Raw genomic sequence first — 22142 nt, 5'->3', positions numbered from 1 at the left:
TTAACAGATTTTGGAATTAGATTACTAAATCAAGGGTTTGTACGGAATCTGGTTCAGTCAGGACACTAAATCAGAATCAGGGTTAGTACTGCATCTGGGAATTTTAAAACGTCGGGTTTTTTTTATAAAATGGAGGAATAGGTCAGTTATTTATTTATTTATTTATTTATTCATTTCATTAAAAGTCAGTGATTCCTCTTCAAACCATAGTATAGCAATTGGACCGACGTGGTCAAGCGAGCCCTGTGTAAACATGTAAAAATATTCAGGGGATTTTTTTTTTCTTTTCAATTTGAAAATTTCATATAAACCCTGTCTTTAACTGTAGCCTAATTCAAGACTCTTTTTTTGTGTTGTTGCACTTCCTAAAGTAATTTGCAATTCACGTCTCGTAATTAAGTCCCTTCGATGGATGTAGAGAGAGAGGTCAAGGGTCGTTTAATTTAGGACGGACTTACAGTATTAGTTCTTGGCGACATCTTGTTTCTAATCTAATCGTAATCTAATAGTGGTTGGGGGGTTCCCAGTAGACCTATTTCTGGGTCATTTCTTTTCTTTTCTCGCTCTCTCTCTTAGCTGTCACATCGATAAATCAAATGGATCTATTTTTTCTGTTTCTTCTTTCGTTTCTGGTACTTTTTCCAATTTGGTTGAAGACATCTTGTCCTCACCTCCACACGACCGACCGACCGACATTGGGAGAGTAATTAGGGATAGTTCTTTCTTCACCAATTTAGATAAAATGCCCTGTTCTTCGAATTATAACACAGGCGGCGCGGTCTTTTAATTCAGGCTCTTTGCCAAAATATATTTTTTTTATTTTTTATTTATTTATTTTGAGTTTTATTTTTGGTAATTAACTTAGTACGTTTTAGAGAATTACGCTTAAGACGCCTAATTACTAGAGAAAAGGGTTTGGTAATTTTTTAACATTGTTACATGTCTGGGAATTTCAATTTCGTATTGGTTCGGTGTAATTTTGTTAAAAATAATTAACTAATAAGTTTATCTTAGTACTAGTTACTTATTTTTAAACGGCCGCAATATTTTAACTAGTTTTTCTTCTACAAATAAAAGGGCACCATTAAAATTAATGACTTTAGAGGATCAGGGAATCAATTTTGAAATGAAAAAATCTGAGTGATAACCCTAAATAAGCTTTTTCTAATTTTTCAAATAATAAAAGCTACCATTAAAATTGGTCAGTTAAAATTAATGACTTTATAGGATCAGGGAAAAAGCTTTTAAAAGTCAGGGAATCAATTTTTTTTAAATCTCAGTGGCAGCCCTGAATAAACTTTTTGTTGTTGATTTTTAATTCAAATTTCATAACTATAATGGTTTAACCCTTTCGGCCCTCTCACTCCCACGGGGGGGGGGTGTCTATATTTCACGGCTTTTGATTTATTATCGGTGGACGCATTAGATTAACGACCCGGCCGGGTCGGTAGGCGCTGTAGCTCAAGTTGTTAAACTATATTTCTTCTTTCTTTCTTACGTCACGGAGTGACTCTGAGGTGCCTGTCCAATCATAAACCTTTATTCCGTTGCTAACCCTCCTGGCATGCCTTTTTAAAGGGACATTATAACTTAAATACCAACCGTATTACGTAATAAATGATAAAAGAAACTCCTAAATTTTGGTGGAAAATTGACCTACAATGACAACCTTGGAGTTAATTTTTATTTGATTTAAATGAAAAAATCAATTAATATTATTTTTATGAAAAGATGGATGTTTGAATGTTCTTTACTCCTATAGCCTAGTTCAGTTCAGTTCATTATATTTTAGAAGTCAAAGAACGCTGAGAAGGAAGCTTTGAACCGATAACTTTCAGGAGATTTTGAAACTACTCTTTTATATCGATAAATAATTTTGTTCGGGGAGAACTTTAGTGAGACGAGACATTTTGGTTTTATTTATTTTAAGATAGTTTCGATATAGAATTGGGTGCAAGCATTTTCTTGTTATTTTTTGTTATCTCAACCCCTTTAGTTTAGTTTTCTCTGCCATTACCAAGTTCTAACAGCTGGCATTTTCTCGTCAGCTCGTCTCTTCTTCCCCGGGGCTGGCTTGTTTCGGAGCATACTGATCGAAGATAAACTTTCTCTTCTCTAGTCTCTACTCTCCCAACTACTTACTATTTACTTGTCTCTGTAGAATTTGATGGGAAAATTGGGACACGACCTTTTTTATTTAATTTTTTTTAAAGACCTCTATGTCTATGTTGGTTGGTTACAATTCATTATTTTCACACTATCGTTGCCATGGTTACGTCAAATTGTTTGTAATGGTATGTCACGGGGTTGCCCTAGACGGATTTGATTTAAGGCGCGTGCTAGAAACACGTGAGAAGGAAATTTTAATATTTTTTAACTAATTATATTTAATTTGGGGAAAATTTCTTGGGTTTTTTTATTTTTTTACGATGATTACATTACAACATTATTCCATGTTAGAATAATTATGTTTTAAAAACATGATTTGCTGATGAGCTGCGTTGTTTATAAACAATCTTAACAACTAGCTTTTGGCCTAAAAAATGTCAGTAAAAATCCCGGGGAATCATTTAGCCTAAAGTCAGAGACTTTGAAACAGATTATTGATGGCAACCCAGTATGATAGTACTTATCCAAGACCATTCTCTGGTCTTTTCCCTATACCAACCCAAATTAATTGGTGTCATACAATGGTCAACCATTGGTTAGTTCCGGAGACTCGACCCCTTAACAACCCAAAGCGAAATATATATAGAACCAGATAGGGTATAAGAAAGATTGGGTTTTATTCTAGATGCAGGGCCGCACTTAGATTTCGTAAGAGGGACCTTGCGCCGCTCGAGGGCTAGCCCCCTTGAGAGGGTTGTTATTGCAGGGCTCCCATCTGGTCTCTAAAATACCTAAAAGTCTCTACTTTTTGGGTAGGTCTCTAAACCACCCTAAAATCGCCATTTGGTCTCTAAACCACCCTATTTTCAAAAATTCCCGTTTTTAATATTCCATCTAAAATTTTTGCAACAGTAAAACTACTCTCACTCCGATCCACAGGGAATTATTAAACGCTTTAACCTTTACAAATGACCTTGGCAATATCTCGCCAGTTTGAACTATGTGTTTCCGGTTTTTCTCATTGGCTGGTGGAACTGTGTTTAGAAAGTAAATTCGTCTTGGCTCGGAGAGGTTTATTTTGGTTTCCCAACTTTTTTTGTGATAATTCCGTACAAATAAAGATCTAATTTTGATTTTGAATTGGTCTCTATTTGGTTCCTATTTCCAAGAATTTGGTCCTTATTTTACCCTATTTTTACCGTGAAAGGTCTCTTTTTTCACTATTATTTTAAGAAATTTCTGTGGGAGCCCTGTTATTGGGATCCCAGTGAGCGAGGTCAAATCATTCTTAGGTAGATAGGCAGGTATATGTTTGGTTCAGAGAGATCACTCACGACTCGCCGACGAGATGCTGGTGCTGGTACCTCCTCCTCCTCCGGCCATTTGGGCCGTATGTCTTCGTTTAAGATGCAACCGAAAAAGTCTTTGGTGCGGGGCCATGCATGGCGCCTTTTGACCGGATTTGGTTTGGGCAACGTGTTTGGGCACTGGGGGCCTACCGGACCCGAAAGACACTGTAGCGTTATTGGGACTCGGTGCCGTAGCGTATTTTCCGTACGCCATAATACTCGGTGTGATATAAATTTTAAGCGAAAATATTATCCATCCTCTTTACGGAATTTCGCTATTTTTATATATGCAAAATAACGCTGACGCAAATTTCCCGCAATTTATTCCGCACGAGCCGCCGTCTATTTTCCCGCGCTTTTCAGCTTTGAAGGACTTTATTTTTAAAATCCCGCTATTTTTCCTTTCGCTCGCGCTCTAGCTCTCGAGACTCTCTCTCTCTCTCTGAACTTCTTTCCCGCGCTTTGGAATTTCCTCTCGCGCTTCCCTTCTCTTTCTCTTTTTCCGAAGCTGCGCTCCTCCTGAGAGGCGAGTTTTCCCGCGCAAAGTCACGTGAGATCGGATGATTTTTTTTTTTTTTTTTTTTCGTTTTTCCGATAGGGAAGGTTTTGTCGAGCCAAAATATTTTATTTTTATTTAATTTCATTAGTTTTGTCAACCGATGCGTTGGTAAAATATTTTAATAATAATAACAAGATGGCCCCGGCCAGATTACACTTTTGCGCGCCCTCTAGTGACTAGAATTAGTATTACTATATTCATTGACCCCGACAAATTTATAATTTTCAGGTTTTTTTTCCATTGTTTATAAAATAGCATTCCGATTATGAATAAAACCAATCTAGTAAGAATTTGGTTTACAGTTTAATTAAATAAGTAATTAACTGTAGTGTTCAAGTCTTGGTGGATTAATTAGGCTAGATATACTAATCAATATCCAAGATTTATTCTACCATATGATTATGGTCATTCGTTACATTGGGTGGCAAGGATGCCGCTTGAGTGCGGATAAAGAAGCGAGGAGTGTTCTCTCCTATACGCGATGTACGAGGTTACCTCCCATTTTTAAATTGTGAGTAGTTTTTGGTAATCGCCATCTAATGAGCGAATTCTGTACTTTGATTTTATTCCGTATTTTAAAAATGGCCGCGGACAACAACAATCTTTATGACACAGAGTTAACCCTTTGTCAGGTCCCGAATGAAGTTTGCAAACCCATGATCTCCACTCCCTTAAATCCCTATCACTACTTTTACAGCCAAGAACGGAACATGTTCTACCCCAGCTTGCCATTTTTACTTTTCAAAACTTACTAATTACCAATGAGAATTAAAAAATATGTTCAAATCATCGGATTCACCGAGCCAAAGGATTTCAGACGAAGGTTTTGAACTTCCTGCTTTTGAACGCTAGATGGCTTTAAACACCGACGTTTAAAGAGACAAAAATACCGAATTTTACGCTTTACTTCGACGCTAGATGGCGGTATCAAAAACTACTAAGACGCAATGGCAGCCCCCCTTGAATTTGCCTGGTAAACGACAATTAGAAAATGGGGGTTACAATCAATCGATATCTGAGGATGGGGCGCCATCTAGGTTGTGTTTGGAATAGGCGGGAATTACGAATATAGCAATACTCTCCCGTGAGATTAAAACCCAGTGACTGTATGAGTCTTAAGATAATGTGAGGGTTTAACAATAAAATTCGAAGATCATTGGCAACTTGTAATATTGCGCTATGCATTTGTAACAGTTTGGTTGAGCTTAATGAGGTAGATTGTAATTCAGATTTAACTTTGTTTAAGTCACTATTTTATACTGTCCTTTATGAGGTTATTGTTATTGTGGTGAAAAGTTTGTTTAAAGTCATTATTTATACTGTCCTTTATGAGGTTATTGTTATTATGGTGAAAAGTTTGTTTAAACTCATTATTTATACTGTCCTTCATGAGGTTATTGTTATTATGGTGAAAACTTGGTTTAGCTGCTGTCTCATAGGTTGAGCCTTTCAGGCGCTCGTCTGTTTCGGAGTGGGTTGCGGCGAATTGGTGTTGCGGATGTGGTGGTGGTCCTTGGGACCAGTGACCCTCGCATTAATTATTATTTTACCGGTCCCACTATAAATTAAATTTCTAAAATGGTGAGAATAAAAAGCACGTAAAGACACAAAAGTAAAGAAGCTGGAAATTCTAATTGAATTTGAATTTTTTACTGTAGGAAAAAGTAGCATATAACAATCCATAACAGTTAACTTTTATTTCTTATCACAATTTTTCAACTAGTTGCCACTAAATATCAATCAACATGTCTAATGATATTTGAAGTTCTTAATCCTTTTCTGAACTAGCCTTATTCCTTATTGCATTTTCCATAAATTCAGCGGCAATATCTTCTCTCGCTATCAGTAAGCCAGATCAAAATCTTGTAATGTGACCATGCACTACTGAGAAATACGATTACTGACAACTAGTACTGGCTATGGTCTAGACTGTCGACTACAAGAGACTCATTCTAGAGTATAGACGCTAGACAAGATCAATAGTCAATAGAATACAAAACTTTTGTAGGGAAGTTGTAGCCAAGGAGTACTAACTACCTAGGAGTAGAATTGGTAGAAAATGAGTTGAGATAGAAAAATTCTAAAAAGGAACCCCGAATTTATAAACTGGTCCCACCGTCTATTTTTTCCAAAAACCCTAATTAATAAAGTGCTCCCTGATACCACTGACCCCAACTTTTGGAATAAATAAACTGGTCCGAGCAATTAATAAACTGGTTTGGGACTTGTAAACCTGTCTTATTTCCTACCCTGTAGTGACGAGCCCATGATGTAAACAATAAAGATGGCCGCGAGCTACGAGGTTTAAGCCTCGGTCTTTAGTGTATCGGGACGGGGGGACGGGGAGACGGGGAGTCGGGGACATGGGGTCCGAGTAAAATTGTCCATGCCCATGCCTTTTAATAATTATCTTAATGTTCTTTTTATTGATGATTGTTTATGCCTATTAATATTTATCTTAATGTTCTTTTTATTGATGATTGTTTATGCCTATTAATAATTATCTTAATGTTCTTTTTATTGATGAGCTTAAGTTGTAAATTTTTAATTTGATACTTTCAAAGTAACGTTAATTAAACCTTAAATACCTTGATTTAAATTTTCATTTATAATCCTTATTTAATTTAAGGATGATGTCAGTTTGTAAGTCTCGTTAATTTAATTCCCCCTTTCCCACAGAGAGGGTCTGAAAATTTAAATCACTTGGCAGAGACTGGAGATCTTCAACATTCAGTGACAGACTCTGAATCTCAATGGGCATTTAAAAAACTGTATAAATTTAAATTGAAATTCCAAATTATAATTAAATACTTTTTGTTTGATATGTTGATATTAACGTAATCAATCCTTGAATACTCTATTGGTACTATCAACACCATCGTTAAATTTATTACTTAAATAATATAATTTTTTTTAAATATAATAATCAAATTAGCGACTTAAAATTAGTTAACTTTAAATGAGTATGTTTCACTGATTAAAATTACATTTCTAAAAATTGTTAGGTTGATAGCACTTTCATGTTTCATGTAGAAATTTCATATTTCCGTGGATGGAGAGATGAACACGTTGATTCCGTTTGTCGTTGATTGAAATTAGATTCATTTTGATCATAAATTTCATTTTATATTTTGAGTTGTTGATTTTATGAGATTGTTGATTTTATTTTTATAATTATCACTTACGTAACTGTTATTAGTAGATGAACCCAGCGAGAGCGGAAACTGCCAAAATGATTAGTTAATTTTGCAAAGAATCTGCAATTTAATTCTGCAAAAATCTACCTATTATTTTATGTCAGTTCCGTTAAGTGATCATTTAATTTTAAACTTGCCAAACAAATAGTGAGCAATGGTACCTCCGTCCCAAACTAGTTATAGTTTTAAAACGCTGACTCGAGTTTCATTTTGTTAATACATTTAATTTTATTAGTAAATCAACCTGCCTAACTTTTAAGCAGACGAGTCTTAAAAAACGATATCATTGGTGAAATTAGAAAACTCTCTCTGCTTAGCGCGCCTTCTGTCGGGGAGAACCTTAATTTCTTTTTTGATTAATATGATAATATTAATTGTAATGTTTAAGTTCCCAAGTAGAAATCTAATCTTGCCTAGGATTAAAAAGATATATAATAATTATAAATTGCAAAAAAAAAATTGCAAGCAACTGTCTCTCCTCCTCTAGCGCGATACAATATATATTCGACAGCATCCAGTGGCGGGCGTCGGGGAGGTGGGGGGTCCATATCTAAAGCCAGACAGTTGCACAGTTCTCTCTCTCTCTCGTCTCCCGCTAAACCCACGCAGTAAGTGCGGGCGTCGGGGAGGTGGGGGGGGGTCCATATCCTAACTCTCTCTTTCTTCTCTTCAGTATAATTTATCTCGCTTTATATTACAAGCAAGCGTGGCTTCGTGGTAGAGCGCGCGGCCGGGCGTCTTCACTGACGTCTCGTATGGATTGGGATATCGCGGGTTCGAGGCCCGGCGCCGACGGGAAAATAATTTCAATTGAAATTAAATACGTTACGCCACCTATGAGGTGTGAGGTGAACTACGGGTGAATTTCGAGTCGAAAATTCGCGGGAAATTTGAAATTCAAAATATTTATTTAGTTGCAAATATCCGAACGAGTACGCGAAAAAAAGGGGGAAATGGGGGATAGAAAAGGCGCCCAGCCTGCCAGCAAGGGTCAGAACAATACTTTCGCAGCTCTAAAGAGCGCAAAAGTAAAAAGATCTTTGGGAGTTTTTATCAAGGAATATTGTTATGTAGAGTGTATAAGCGCCTTTTCCAAATGGATTTTTCACGTCTTTTGGAATGGAATTTTTTGAGCGGGAAAATGTTTTCGGGAATTTTAAAATTCATAGCTGGAATAAATGTTTTTTATTTATTTTTTTTCCTGGAATTTTTATTTTTTTATATTATAAAATCCATGAATATTGCATATATTGCGTTTGAATTATTTATTAATACTTTCATGAAAGTGTTTTGATAAATGTTCAGTGGGAAATAAGTTTTAAAAGACTAGACTAAAGAATGAATTTAAAAACTATGATAAAATAAATGTCAGATGTTTTACCCTATCCATGGAAACTCGGGTTTATTTATTCTTAATCTAAGAACTTTCTAAAGATCTTGTTGACAGACAAACCGGTTAAAATTAATCTTTCTTAACAAATCATAATTTCCGGGCGAATAACAAACTTTGTATGACTTCTAATTGAGTATCATTTTTGAAAATAAGACTTCATATTATTTTGAAAGTCTTTCTGTAGTAAACAACTCTCTCCCTCCTCTCTTTTTGCTCCCCCGTGTGTCTTCTTCCATTTGAGTTAACTTTTCCCCTATGGGAACGTGGGAAGACTGACTTTACTTTCCAAATATCTCTCTCTCTCTCTCTCTCTTTTTTCCCCTTCCTCCCCCATCTCTGGACCGTGTTCTATTTTTAGACTCTGTCTCTAAATTGCTACGTAGACGCCGGGAACTTTCCACTCTTCTTTTGATTCTTTTGCTTCTCTGTGGTGATAAGATAAAGGTCGCATCCTTCAAAAATTTATCATTTTGTTCAACTAAATTAATGTAATAAAGAGGGAAGGCCGGTTGGAGGTTAGTTTAGAAGTATGTTAGTTGAAGGGGTATAAGTTGGGGAATTTTGAAAGTGATCTATCCTAAAAGTTGGGGAATTTTGAAAGTGATCTATCCTAAAAGTTGGGGAATTTTGAAAATTATCCATTTTGAAAAGTTGGGGAACTTCATATTGTTTAGTCGGTCAGTAAAAACCAATGTGTTACAGCCCTAAAGTTATAAAAATGCCTTAAAATTTCTATAGTCTTTGAGCGGCTTAGACATTATCAAAAGTTTCATTAAAATTCGATATTTTCGATAGATTTTGAGATAACTATGATAAAAAAAATTTGGGTAGACCGAGGGGCCAGTCACTTTAGCGTAATCGGTTGTACCTTAGACTGTACATTTCGCTTAGTGCGTAATCAGTGAATAACCCCTCGGAGTAGACATACCCAGGGGAGCATTTTTACTTATGGATAACGGATATCTGAAAGTCTGGGTTGAAGACGAATTACTTCATTCCTATTGGCTGAAACTCGAATGATGGTAGACGAAAATAAGCGAAGAGATGCCCCCAAAATAAAGCGTTATCGCCATCGCGGCTTCAACCTTTAGCTCGTTTCAAATTTAGAGTTCAACGTGGAACAAAGGACCTTGATAGACAAAATTCTTAAGATGGTTTGGGATTATAGCGTGGGATCATGAGCTTTGTAAGTTAATGAACGTTGTAAGTGGGATGAACTAGATGTAAAAAAATGCCATCTTGGCTGGCTCTCTTATAGCTCTAAGAATCTCGACCATATTTTTGGCAGGCCACTCTCTCTCTCTGCAACTGTGTCTTACGTAGGTTACCCACTTTCTTTCACCTTTATAGAAGTATTTTTAAAACCTAGATTCTTTTTCTTAATCGTGTCAAAAGTTGTGCAATAATTACAAGTACAAATATAATTGTTCCAACTTGGTGTTTTTGTTATTTAAGTTAACATCATCCTGGGCACTAACCAAGACTTAGTTCCCATTATTTTTATTTACCTATCATGATAACTCTACCTTATTGCCAGTTTGCTATAATTTGTCAATTGGTACAAATTGAATATTGATACTTTCTCTCTAATAAAAAATAATAGCCCAAAACAGCTCATTCACGGAGTACAGTTTCAAACCATTTTTGTAATCTCCCATATTACCCTCATTTAATTAAAGCATCCCAGCCGTGAAAAACAGAACCCCCTAAGTATAGGCGTTTATTCATCTAACTCAAAACACTTGTCACTACATATTAAAGGCGTGACCTTATTATTTCTCTTCACCTTATCACGGTCAAGCGACGTACGTTGGATGACAGAGAGAGAGAGAGTGTGTAAAGGTTCTCTCTCATTCACATCTCGTGAAATCGTCGTTGGTTTTGTAATTTGTATCTCCCTTTCGAGGGCCTAGCTCCTGATAAAAGCAAAACGACTGAGTGTTTCTCCCTTGGGTTTAGGCTTAACAAAGGAACCTTGACCTTGGCCTTGAATCAAGGTCGAGTAGTAATACCGCGTGCGCGCGCGCGACCGTGTGTGAAAAGGGGAGGGGGGGAGTCAAGAGCACGTAACTCGAATTTAAAACCCCCCTTCCTCGATTCTGGCACGGTACCGTTGTCGTATTGATCAATTTCTACCGTGGTCTTCCTTGTATTAAGTTCTAGTTCAAGAATGATAATGATACCAAGGGTCCGAGGCTTAAGTTAGGCTATATCTTGTTACGTTGGCAAATTATTATTTTTTTTTTGTATTTTTAAATTGCGATTCGAGAAATTGAAATGCACGTGCGATTTTTAATTTTTTTTTGGCGCCAAATTGGAATGATCTTACGTCACGTGACGTCCAGAGCGCGCGCTACTGCTAGGTTTATTTTCAATTTATTTTAAAGGGAGGATGAAATGTATAGACAATAATTTTTTTTAATCGATTTAGTATTTCTCATTACGAAACGGTTATTACCTTAAATTATTTATTTACTTATAAAACAGTTGAATTTTAAAGTAAGGTAATACGTATGTAGGTATTATCCTTGTAAACTAGGTTGTTTTTATGTTTCTCAACCTTAGAAACAACCCACGTAACGTTACAATGTTAAACCAGCTAGTATATTTGTAAAAATACAAGTACGGACGGTTGTATCAGAAGGCAAAACTAATCGATTGAACTAAACTTTCTTTCTTTCCCTCTCTTTCGCCGATGGAAGGGTTAAAGCCGCCACCTAGAATCTAATTTCGGGAGCGATAACGGTTAACCACTTAATTCATTAAATTTAATATCTTGCCGCTCATTGCAGACGTTATTTTTTTATTGTGAAACGTTTATGGATAATTTGTATCTCCCTTTTATTACGATTAAGTGATCAATTTTGAAAACCTAGTTCGATAAAGACTTTCCAGATGCCGTATTACGCGCGCCTCTATCTATCTTTTCTCTCTTGCAGAACTACTTTCTTATCGCCTGGAAATTTACTTCGTAGTTTGAATCTATTTTGAGCGCCTTTAAAGGTATGCTTAAACGAGGTTTTTTGATTTGAAAATTCATGTACTAAAATCTTTCCAAAGGAATGCTTATTTCATAAATATTTAACGCTCTTAAAAGTTTAAATACCACGAAAAATAATTACCCACTTTAGCACCTTGTAAAGTCACCTCCGTAATCGGTTGGTGTACTTTAACAAAGTGCTAAGAGAGTATAGTATATAAAGTTCTAAAGTGCAAGTGCCTATAGTAAATTAAAGCTCTCCTCAGACTAAGACAATACAAGTTTTTGTTTTCGTCTGTAAAAGGAGATTATTTAATAGAGAGGTTAAGAAACTTAACGTCAACGTCAACGTGTAGTATATATGTAACTCCGCATGTACATGTTCTACACTTTTGAAATTTTTTTAGTAATTTCTAAGTACGTTTTTAGGTTAAATTCTTAAACTTTCTATTAAATTTAGAAATAATAAAAACAAAAATCAAGGTGCTAATCGAAACTTACTGTCCCTACCTGGGGGCGCTGTCACGCTACTTGGCCCGAATTTCTGTAAAATACAAAAAGATCAAAATATACATTAGAAAGAAGGAAAACTAGATTAATGGGAATTCCCATTAAAAGAGACTTAAAATCACGCAATAGTAATTTCGTCTATAAGAAAACGTAATGGGATTTGAGGGTTTATTGTGTAAAGGCTTATAACAAACTTGTGATGTTTAAAATAGGCCTAACTTTAATCTTGAACTCCTTATCATTTAAGTAAATGTTTCCCCGCTGTTTCTGTTGGGTATCACCGTAAGTTAATAATATTCTATAAGTGTAACACTTTGAATTACAGGGTGCCTTTACGAACGCATTGTTACGAGATTCTACGGCAAAAGACGCGCGCTTACGAAAAATATAAACTTATGTGTGTGTATATATATATAAATAGTAAACAATTAAATTTTAATTAAATTAAACTCGTATAATCTCACCTCAACCGCGCTATCAAGCGAATTTTGTCTGGATCGTAAGGAGGGCGAATATGACCCCTGCGAACCTCCGAACCTCTTTCGAGAGAGGCGATTTTTTAAACCCATATCGCACAGTTTCACATTAACCATAATAATTCATTAACTGGTAATAAAATTCATTAAATAATAATAATATTTTGGACGAAAAATGCGGAATTATTTCATCCCAACGCGTTACATTAAAAAAGGGCTTCACCTATACTGTAAACCGGATGCGAATAAACATTTTGTTTATACTCGTACTAGGCGAGTATGTTTGCGCGACTTTTGGGTTTCTAATGAACGCGACAAACGCGTGGTGGTGGTTGTTTCAAACCCTCGAGTCTCAACAGAGCTAGTGTACTGTACGATCGCGTTTTGCCGTATAGCGTTTTATTAGACTATACAGTTTAGGATCGCTGTGCGGAATGAATTATAGAGGGGGATAGGATGGTGTATGTTGGTCTGGTAGTATATTACTATCGGTTTGCTAATAACGAACGGAGTGTATTGGCTAAGGGTAGCTAGGCAGGCGTCCATCAATTTTCGAATATCGTGATGCCGCACTCGTTTATTGTATACATAGTTTTCGGACTAAGAGGATTGATACCATTTACATTGCAGGAGGCAAGGATATTTGGTACTGCATTTTTTGTTCATAAATAACATTGCCTCCTGGTATTAATCCTCCTAGTCTTTAAAACTTAATGTTTTTATTTTATTTTTTTATTATTTTATTATTCTTGTTTCTATAGGATCGTTAGACTAGCCGTTTAAGTTTAAACGAGAGGTGGGATACTTGCTGAATTATTATTTTTATCTGGTTTTTTTTTTAATTGATACTGTTTTGTAAAAGGGTTCCTACAAACTAGGAGGAAAACCTTGAGAACCAGGAAAGGTCGGGGAAATTAATTGTTGACTAAAACTTCAGGGGAAAATCAGGGATATTTATAGTTTTTCTTTATAAAATACAGGGAAAACTCAAGGAATTTAGTAAAATTCAGGGAAATATGTGAGGCTCAATAAGATTGCCCTGAAGGAGTTGCTCCAATTAAAAATAACAACCATCCCCGTATAGTTATTGCTCCAAAAAACCACTCCAGCAGTTACTAGACGTAGCCTGGCCTTGCACCTTGAAATATTTGGGGGAAAATATGCTTGACGCGCTAAACCTAGCTAACACCATGCAGTTTTTGATTCATTTAAACCGTCGTTGGTTATACTGTAACAAAATCCTTTTTATTTTTAGAGATTTTAAAGATTATAGATTATAAGACTTGGCAACTATCCGACCCCGCCTCTTTTTTGGGCGGGGGGGGGGGGAGGATTAGACCTTCGAACGTTACTTAGTAAAACCCGTACATTATTCAAATTTATCGGGATATTCCGAATCGTGATTGCTAAATGGGGGATGGAAAAAAAAATCATAGACTTAACCCTTTTTTATATTTTATATATTTTGTAATTATTCAATTCAATATAAGGTTGTTTTATTTTGTATTTTTACTTTGGCATTCAAAATATTAAATTACCATTTACAATCTATACATATATAGTTTTAATTTAATACGTGTTGGGTGAATATCAAAATTAGAAAATTTTGTAATTGGCGTAATTTCACATTTTCTATAATCTCCAGATTTTCTTTTTTTTATTAAAAAAAAGTGTATTTTGCCAAGAATTTATTATTTTTTTTGTGTAATGATCAAATTTCGTAAGTTTAAAAATATCTTCGAGTTAAAGTGTTTAAAAATTGCCAAAAAAATTAAGGTATTGAAAATAAATTATCCCTTGACATAAACTATAATTATGTATTCGCTTTTAGCGTATTTACTTTTAGTTTAATGTAATTATTATTCTGATGTTTAGCTAAAATAAAGAAATTTATTTTAATTTCAGGTCTTTTTTTTCTCGACTGAATGACGTCACGATGGACATTTCTTGGAAGAATCAACGAGGGATCAAGATTTGGGCGGTCTAGTGCACGACCGAGCTGCTCGGAGGATCGCGGGAACCAAATCGTACTATTCTAAAGATCTAAAATGACGTCACTATATGGTTCCCGAACGCGTTTGTTTTATATCGGGTTGCGTAAACTTTGCGTGAACTTTGACTTTTGTGGTGCGGTCACATTTGAACTTGACGCGAATTACGGTTATCTACGAGTTCATCTGGATACCAAAAATATTGGGTGAGTACACTAGTTTTTTTGCGAATTAGCAAACTTTAAGGTCAGAGCGCAGCGTCCCGTAGTCCCTTACCCAGCTGTCAGGTCAGAGCGCTACGTCCCATAGTCCCTAACCCTAAGGCCGATTGTAACTAGCGAGCAAGTACCAAAATGTTGCGCGCGCATTAACAAATTTTCAGGTCAAAGTGCAGCGTCCCATAGTCCCTTTCCCTATAACGCCTCATGTCACACTGGAATATTTTAATTACGGTCTTATCTGGAATTTCGTGCTGGAAACCTACAAACTGTCGATCGTGAACTTATTATTGAACCGTCAAAATGCATCAATCGGTTAAAAAAGTCGCGTACGTCGCGGTTTAGTTTTTAAAAGCAAGTTTAGCTTTGTGAACTTTTCACGTGATCATAGGTTAGCATCGCGTTTGTGCGCGTGACATATTTCAACATCTTTGGATTCGATCGTATTTTAAATGTAAGTCTGTTTTATTATTTGTTTTTTGTCGCTCGCTTTGTTACGTTCCTGTCCCTTTTGCGTTGTTTGGTTATTTATGACGTCAGACATCGAAGCCCCGCCTACGATAAATGTAGTGTAGATTGTGAACTTGGAAAATGGATAATAGGTCCTTTTGTGATTACTCCATATATGGGGAAAAAAACCTGGAAAACTCAGGGAAATCGGTTTTTCAAAAGTTATATTTTATTCAAGAACGCTTAATTATTTTTTTTATTATCATTATCTTTACTAAATATTACATCTAAAACCAACCAACAATAAGTAAAAAAAATTATTTACTTTTCAAGGAAATCACGTGGGAATAATTGATTTTTAGTAATTAATATAATAAATAATTATTTATATTTAATTACAGTGTCAGGGATTTTTAGTCTCCAGGGGTTTTATAATCATAAATTCAGAATATTTTGTTGTTAAATACTTAACGAGTACATCCATCAACGACTGTAAGAAGATAGGGGCATAGAGGAATTAAGATTATACTATAAGTAGCGGTTGAAGTTTTTTAAAATTCTTATCAACCTCAGTTCAGGTTTCCCGAAGAGATTTTATTTTTTTTAACACTGACTTGTTTTTCTTTTGAGTTTGTTGAGCCCGAGTTGTAATATAACACCAAACACTAAGTTCTAAGTTATTTATTTTTTGTTAGATGTTAAAGTTTTGTTTGTTCTTTGGAAAATCGATTTTGAGTAGAAAATAAAAATTTCTGTCTCCATTTTTGCCCCGCAAGAACCTGCCACTGTTTCAAATCTAGTTATGATTTGATGGAGCTAGTGTTTTAGGGATGCAACCCGTTAATTAAATTAGAAATCATTGTCTTAATCAATTTCTTAATTAAATTGAAGCCTGGGTCATCCGTAAAATACTTAAAAATAAATTTAAGGTAACCTAATTTCGCTTAAAACTTAATTTCTTTAAAAACCAAATGTAAAGAAAAAATAATAATTTATTCCGAGCACGAGCTTAATATTATTTTCCAAATCTCGTGCGCTTCGTGAGAGAGTAACGGCATCTTCTAGCCTTGACTGTTTCTAAAGATATAGGAACGTAACATTGTCTGCCGCTACTACTATTTCAATAACCTTCAATGATAAAAATCGGCGAGCTCTTTTTTTCAATGCCATATTATTTATTAATAAAAGAACAAAATCGAAAATAACATAATCTTAGATATAATTTTTCCAAGCCCCCTCGTCTAGCTGATGACGTAACGTAATAACGTTTTTTTAATCCGCTCTGCGCAATTTAAGTTATTATGGAATATATAGAATAGAATAACATGTTTTTCTTTCCCGACTTTTTATATCAAGGTCCTATTTCTAACCAATGATTAGCTATTGTATAATTTCTATAGAAAATAATTGAATTCATCTATAGAGCCATGTTATTTTATTATTTTTTTTCTCGTGTTCTGATTGAGGAAGTATTGAAGTATTTAGTATCGTTGTATAGAGGACAATTAGGGCTATAATATATTCGAGGGATTTTCATGGAAACCTTTATAAACTAGAGTTATGACGGTTTAAAGTTTAGGTTCATGTCCCCCGACTTCTTTAAATGTTTAATATCTTGAGGTCGGATTGAGATAGGAGCAAGTATTTGGTATCTTCGCGTAGAGGATAAGTAGGGATATGATATATTCAAGGGATTTTCATGGAAAGCTTTATAACCTACTAGAGTTATGGACGTTTCAAAATTGACACAAACCTCGGGTCACAACCCCAAGATTCAAAAAGCTCATACGTATAATTTAAATTGTATTTATTTTCCCGATGGGGTTGTAAGTAGATGCCATGTACCAAAAAGTCTAATGACTTCCTTCCCCATATTTTTTTTTATTTGTTCATTGTCTAGTACAACAATAGCAGTTGAGATCTCACAACACTCACTTTGTATCCCCCCTCTCTATGAAGATGATTTTGATTTAAGTTGTTGATCAGCAAACCCACCCCCCTCTTCCATTGTTGCGCGAGTTCAGTGAAGAACTTTGGTTGTTAAACATACAGGGTGATCTCGTACAACTTCTCGGTATCCCTTGTGGAGGCAAAATTGGTCATAGAAGTTAAATTTTCGACTAAAAATTGATTTCCCAGAGAAGGGTAACACCCTGTAGGTGTACTTTGTAAATCATGGAGCGTAAAGTTGATGGCAGTTCGATTGTTACGTTCGTTGTATCATTTTCTGGCCCCCTAATTTCCTTTCCTTGGTGGTGGTGTGACGTAGATGACGAGAAAAGTACTTTTATAACGATTATTCGCGCCCTATTTTTTCTCTAGTTGGTCGGGAGAAAGAGAGAAATTTCAAGGGAAGATGAATTAAATCGCTGATCTTTTTATTATAGATACTTTTCACTTTTGGGGTTAGATAAAACTTCCTTCCCCTTTCACTCTGACTCTTTCGGCATTAACCTCAGTGCAGTGTTGTCAGAGCCTTGGTTACTCAAGATAGTCAAGTATAGAGTGGTACTGAAAGGGGGGGGAGTTCGGGGACGTGACGTCAATATTGGTATAGTCTAAATTGTATGGCCTGAGCTGACGACTTCCAATATTATTTTAATTGTAGTTCGCCCGCTCTTTATTATTTTTGTATTTATATTGATATAAAAAGGCCTGGTAATATACCGCTGCATGTTCGATAGAGGTCGAGGATAGATTGATAAAGTTATGACTGTGTGTATGAAATCTTTTTATAATTTCTCTTGTACGGTTCCTATACAGGCGGAGGAACTACATGGAAAAGAGACGAGGGGTCCGACATTCCCATTCTTCTTTGATTTCGCGATTTCGCCAAAGATTTCGTGATATCTTCTTTGATTTCGTGCAAATGTCGGACCCCTCGGAAGAAAGGAGGCCTCTATAGCTTAATTGTCACGCGGCGCGGGGATATTGCCGGCGGCGAGGTTAGTCCCTTGAAAGAAAAGCGAAAACTGAAAATTACGCGATTCAATTGAATAATCAATCCGTAGGGGGGTGGGAAGAGATACCGAGGGGGGAGGGGGGTTCGAAGCCGGGCGACGTACGAGCCCTCTTCTTCAACTTTTTAAAGTTAAGCCCGTCTTTTCTTTAAATGACTTTCATTTAAAGACGCGCGCTCATTCTTGTTTCCTTTTCTTTCCTTCACTTTCGTTTTCTTTCTTTACCATTTACGCAATGACAGAAGTTGGTAAAGCCGAAGTAGTATAATAGACTCGCATTAAGGTTGGTATACCTGCCCACAATACCTCGCGATGAAAATTCAAATCACGATGTAAATGTTGTTATATACGCCCAATTTCCATTTTTTTATAATAATAATAATGAGGAAATAAATTTATTCTATTGTTCAAATCATTTTCTTATAGTTGATTGACAACTTTACGGTAATTTCTTTCTTGAATGTATACGGATGGTAAATTTTCCCTTTTTTGTATAAGAGACGTGGAAGGGGGGGGGGAGAAAAGCTACCGCGTAAAATCCATTAAAAATAGTCCAAGGCTCTTTACGTATTTCGTTTTTCGTGTAAACGCTTGTTACGTAACGTCTTTCGGTATTACAAGCTTTATTTATTTTAAAGATATACTAGCTTTATTTAAATGACTATATACGCCTACGATTTGGAATTCTAATCTAGATAATATGAAGTTATTAAGACAGATATGCAAAGCATTTGTAACACAAAATAATGTCTGTTTACCGAGATAACTTATTTGCATATTTATATATACACTTTTATTTGTAGTTTTCAGACTAGGAGGGTTGGTACCATTTATAATACAGGAGACGAGGCTATTTGGAACTGCATATTTGTCCGTAAAGTAGACTGAACTCCTGTAGTGTAAATGGAATTAATCCTCCTTGTATGAAAATATATTTCACGAGATTTTTTTTCGAGGTGATGGACACGTGCCGCACGTGCGTTAGTTTCACACGAGGTAACGGACATTATACATATATGTATATTATACAAAAAAAAAACTATATTGTTTCCAGGAAAATTTTAAAAATGATTTTAAAATATATGGTTTATTTTAAAATATATATTCTTTTTAATGATAATAAACTAGCTTAGTATTTTTCTATTTTCTTCTTGATAGGAAGTTTTTATCCATATTTACCCAAATGTTTTAAATCAAACAGTTTCCTTTATATAGTATTTCTACCTTTACGCGATGCCTATGCCTAATTTTTGAGGGAATATTTAATTTCCTTTTGTATTATTACGTTAGAATTATCCCTTAACGCGCGGTTAAATTATCATTTAATTTTAATCGGCCTAAATTGATTTCTCACTAAGCCTACTACGACTCTATACGAGGAAGTATAATTTTCAATTTATAATTTACGTAAATTGAATTTGCGGATAATAAATTATTAATTGGATTTTATTAATTAGGCTCGTTATACGGGGAATTTTTAATTTTTTTTAGTTAATTAGGGTGCTTATATACTATAAATTTGTTAGTAAACACGTCAATAATATATCATAGTTTTCAGACTATGAGGATTCATACTATTTACACCTGGAGGCCAGGTAGCTACTTAAAGGACAAAGTTTGCATGCATTTTTAACCTCAAAGTAGTAGTAGTAGTAGAATCCTGGTGTAAATCGTATGAATCCTCCTATGCATATTTTCCTGGAAATGAAATATTTTTTTTTCGATTTAAATTCAAAGGATTTTTATCATTTCCTTATGGACTTCTTCAATCGTATCTAGCATCTTATTGAGTTCGTATAAAATCAGGAATTCCTCGATTTCCAGGGTTTTTCCCGATACGACGGCAATTCAATGCCTTTTTTCGATCCATTCAGCGATTTCAAATGATATTTCTTTTTCTTCTTTTTTTAAATATCGATTTAAGGGTGGGTGGGTTCTAAATCTTTGGGTACAATCATATATATGTAATAGTATAGTTTGAGGGCGTTTAACTAAAATCATTGATTGATTTACCTTTGACCTTTGCGTGTGTGGGCTGAGATTCCCCCCGGGACAACCTTTTTCCTTTATATAATAGTTCTAAAACAATAGAAGACTCTAAAAATGCCAAGTGTAGCTGATGGCGACAATATTTTAACAACGGAGAAATTTTTAATATTTTCGCGACGTATTTTCAATTAAAAATGGTGACGTCTTTGTTAATTTGGAAATAGTCTGACGTTTTTCAGGGTTCGTAAGGAACCTGGATAAGTCAGGGATTTGGAAAATGTGGGAAAAAGTTAGAAATTTTTTCTTGAAAAGTCTGGGTAAGGTCAGGGATTTGGTTGGTACATCAAACCAAGCCATGCTTCGAACAATGCTAAATATGGGCCTGGTGTTGTGATGAAGTGGACTCTGGTTAATACGTACTTAAAATGGTCAGGGATAATGTTAAAAATTTGGTCAGTGATAAGCTGGAAAAGTTAGGGATTTTCAATATATTAAAATTAAATCGTCCGAACCCTGGAATGACACTACTGAATTCTCTAATAGCAAGGCATTTTTCATTTCATTGAATTGCAAAAATTCGGTTGCTAAGCGGCAGCCTAAAATCCCTAATTCGGACCACCTTTGCTGGTTTTATTTATTGGTTACTTACAATCTTGGAAGGAGTTTATTTAACAAGGTTTCCTTGGGAATATTTTACTCATTTTAAGATTGGGTGAATAAAAATAAAGAAAGAATTGTTGTTATTAAAGCGTAACGTTGAAATTCAAGGGGGGGGGGCGAATAAAAGAAATGTAAATTTCATCATTAATTGAGTTTCGTGCTCGATCATACATTAGTTCTCTTGCGTGGATGAATTTATTGATTGCGTCTTGTTGTTGGTTTCACCTCGTTGAAAGCTAACGCAAGCTCTAGACTTTAATTTTCCTTCTCTTTGTCTTTGGGTTCAAAGGAAAGGTGCAAATTACGTTAAGGGTTTGATTATGGAAATAATGTATTAACTGCAGGTTTTCTTGATAGCTCACTTTGGAGGGTAAACAGGGGCGGAGTAATTAAGCAAAATGTTCATAAACATACCCCCTCCATAGGAATAGCATACACCCAACTTTGGAGGTTCATAACTCTGGTTCTACTAGAGATACGGGGATGTCCTTTGAGTATGTCATAGCCCTATTTCTCCCCTTTCGGACGGTACTAACTACTTGGAGTTACAAAAATCAGGGCCGGAGTAATGAAGCAAAATGTTCATAAACTTAACCTCAATGGGATTAACATTAACGCTCCTGCGGATGTCTAAGTTATAACAGATTTTAAAACAACAGAGTTAATTCACTTGTACTTGAAACCTTGGAATCAAAATAGTAGCTAAGCCAAAGAAATATCTCATTATTAATGGACCATAGTTATTGATACGGTTTTTATTTTATTTTCTTTTTAATACTGTTGAATGAATAAAGGAGAGACCAAGCGCGGAGAAATTTAGAGAAATTCTGTGTTAGATAATCGTGATGACGACGCCATTTAATTTGCTATCAGAGGAAAATATTATTTTATTATCCTCGTTTTTCGAGAGAGAAGGGTTTTATCGGAAAAGATGATAAAATTTTTTAATCTTCGTAGTGAAAATTCCGAAAATAATAAATATGTTAAATAGATAAGGGTTTAGAATTAAGGATACGTTATGCCAGATGGGTCCGGTAAATTTAAGGGTGTTTTATCGCTTTATTAACCATAAAACTTTAATCAACTTTATTATTATTAAAAAGAAAATAATAAGATATATTTTAATGTCTTTGGAAGTAAAATTGATTATATTTAAAATTTTTGAAAAATTAACTATAATTTTACGTCTTTGTAAGATCGTATAAATATATAGTGTTTCAGTGGCTTGGTGACCAAATTATCCTATAAAAATATAGTATTTTAGTGGCTTGGTGACCAAGTTATCACGTGAAATTTCTTTT

The 22142-nt window shown here is 35.1% G+C and overlaps 1 protein-coding gene and 1 long non-coding RNA gene across 6 annotated transcripts in view; both read right to left on the bottom strand.

Moving 5' to 3' along the window:
- SNF4Agamma (SNF4/AMP-activated protein kinase gamma subunit) overlaps nt 1-22142 on the bottom strand; it is a 69179-nt gene that overhangs the window by 12047 nt on the left and 34990 nt on the right. For 4 of the 5 annotated variants that reach the window (XM_089857748.1, XM_089857750.1, XM_089857752.1 and 1 more), the window contains one exon: nt 12089-12131. In XM_089857748.1, coding sequence (XP_089713874.1) covers nt 12089-12131 — 43 coding nt within the window. The remainder of the gene's footprint in view (nt 1-12088; nt 12132-22142) is intronic. The other variant, XM_089857749.1, reaches the window with a different exon arrangement.
- On the bottom strand, nt 4381-8056 carry LOC149709745 (uncharacterized). Its single transcript, XR_016376161.1, has 2 exons — nt 7352-8056; nt 4381-7287 (listed from the first exon to the last, which is right to left on the bottom strand). It is a non-coding gene; the product is annotated as an uncharacterized LOC149709745 (long non-coding RNA).

Source organism: Phalangium opilio, unplaced genomic scaffold, assembly GCF_054372755.1.
Source record: "Phalangium opilio isolate 3A_F unplaced genomic scaffold, DU_Popi_V2 ptg000011l_1, whole genome shotgun sequence".
In the NCBI taxonomy this organism is placed as follows: domain Eukaryota; kingdom Metazoa; phylum Arthropoda; class Arachnida; order Opiliones; family Phalangiidae; genus Phalangium; species Phalangium opilio.
Note: the sequence above shows the minus strand (reverse complement) of the source record. Positions and strands in the feature narration are given on the sequence as shown.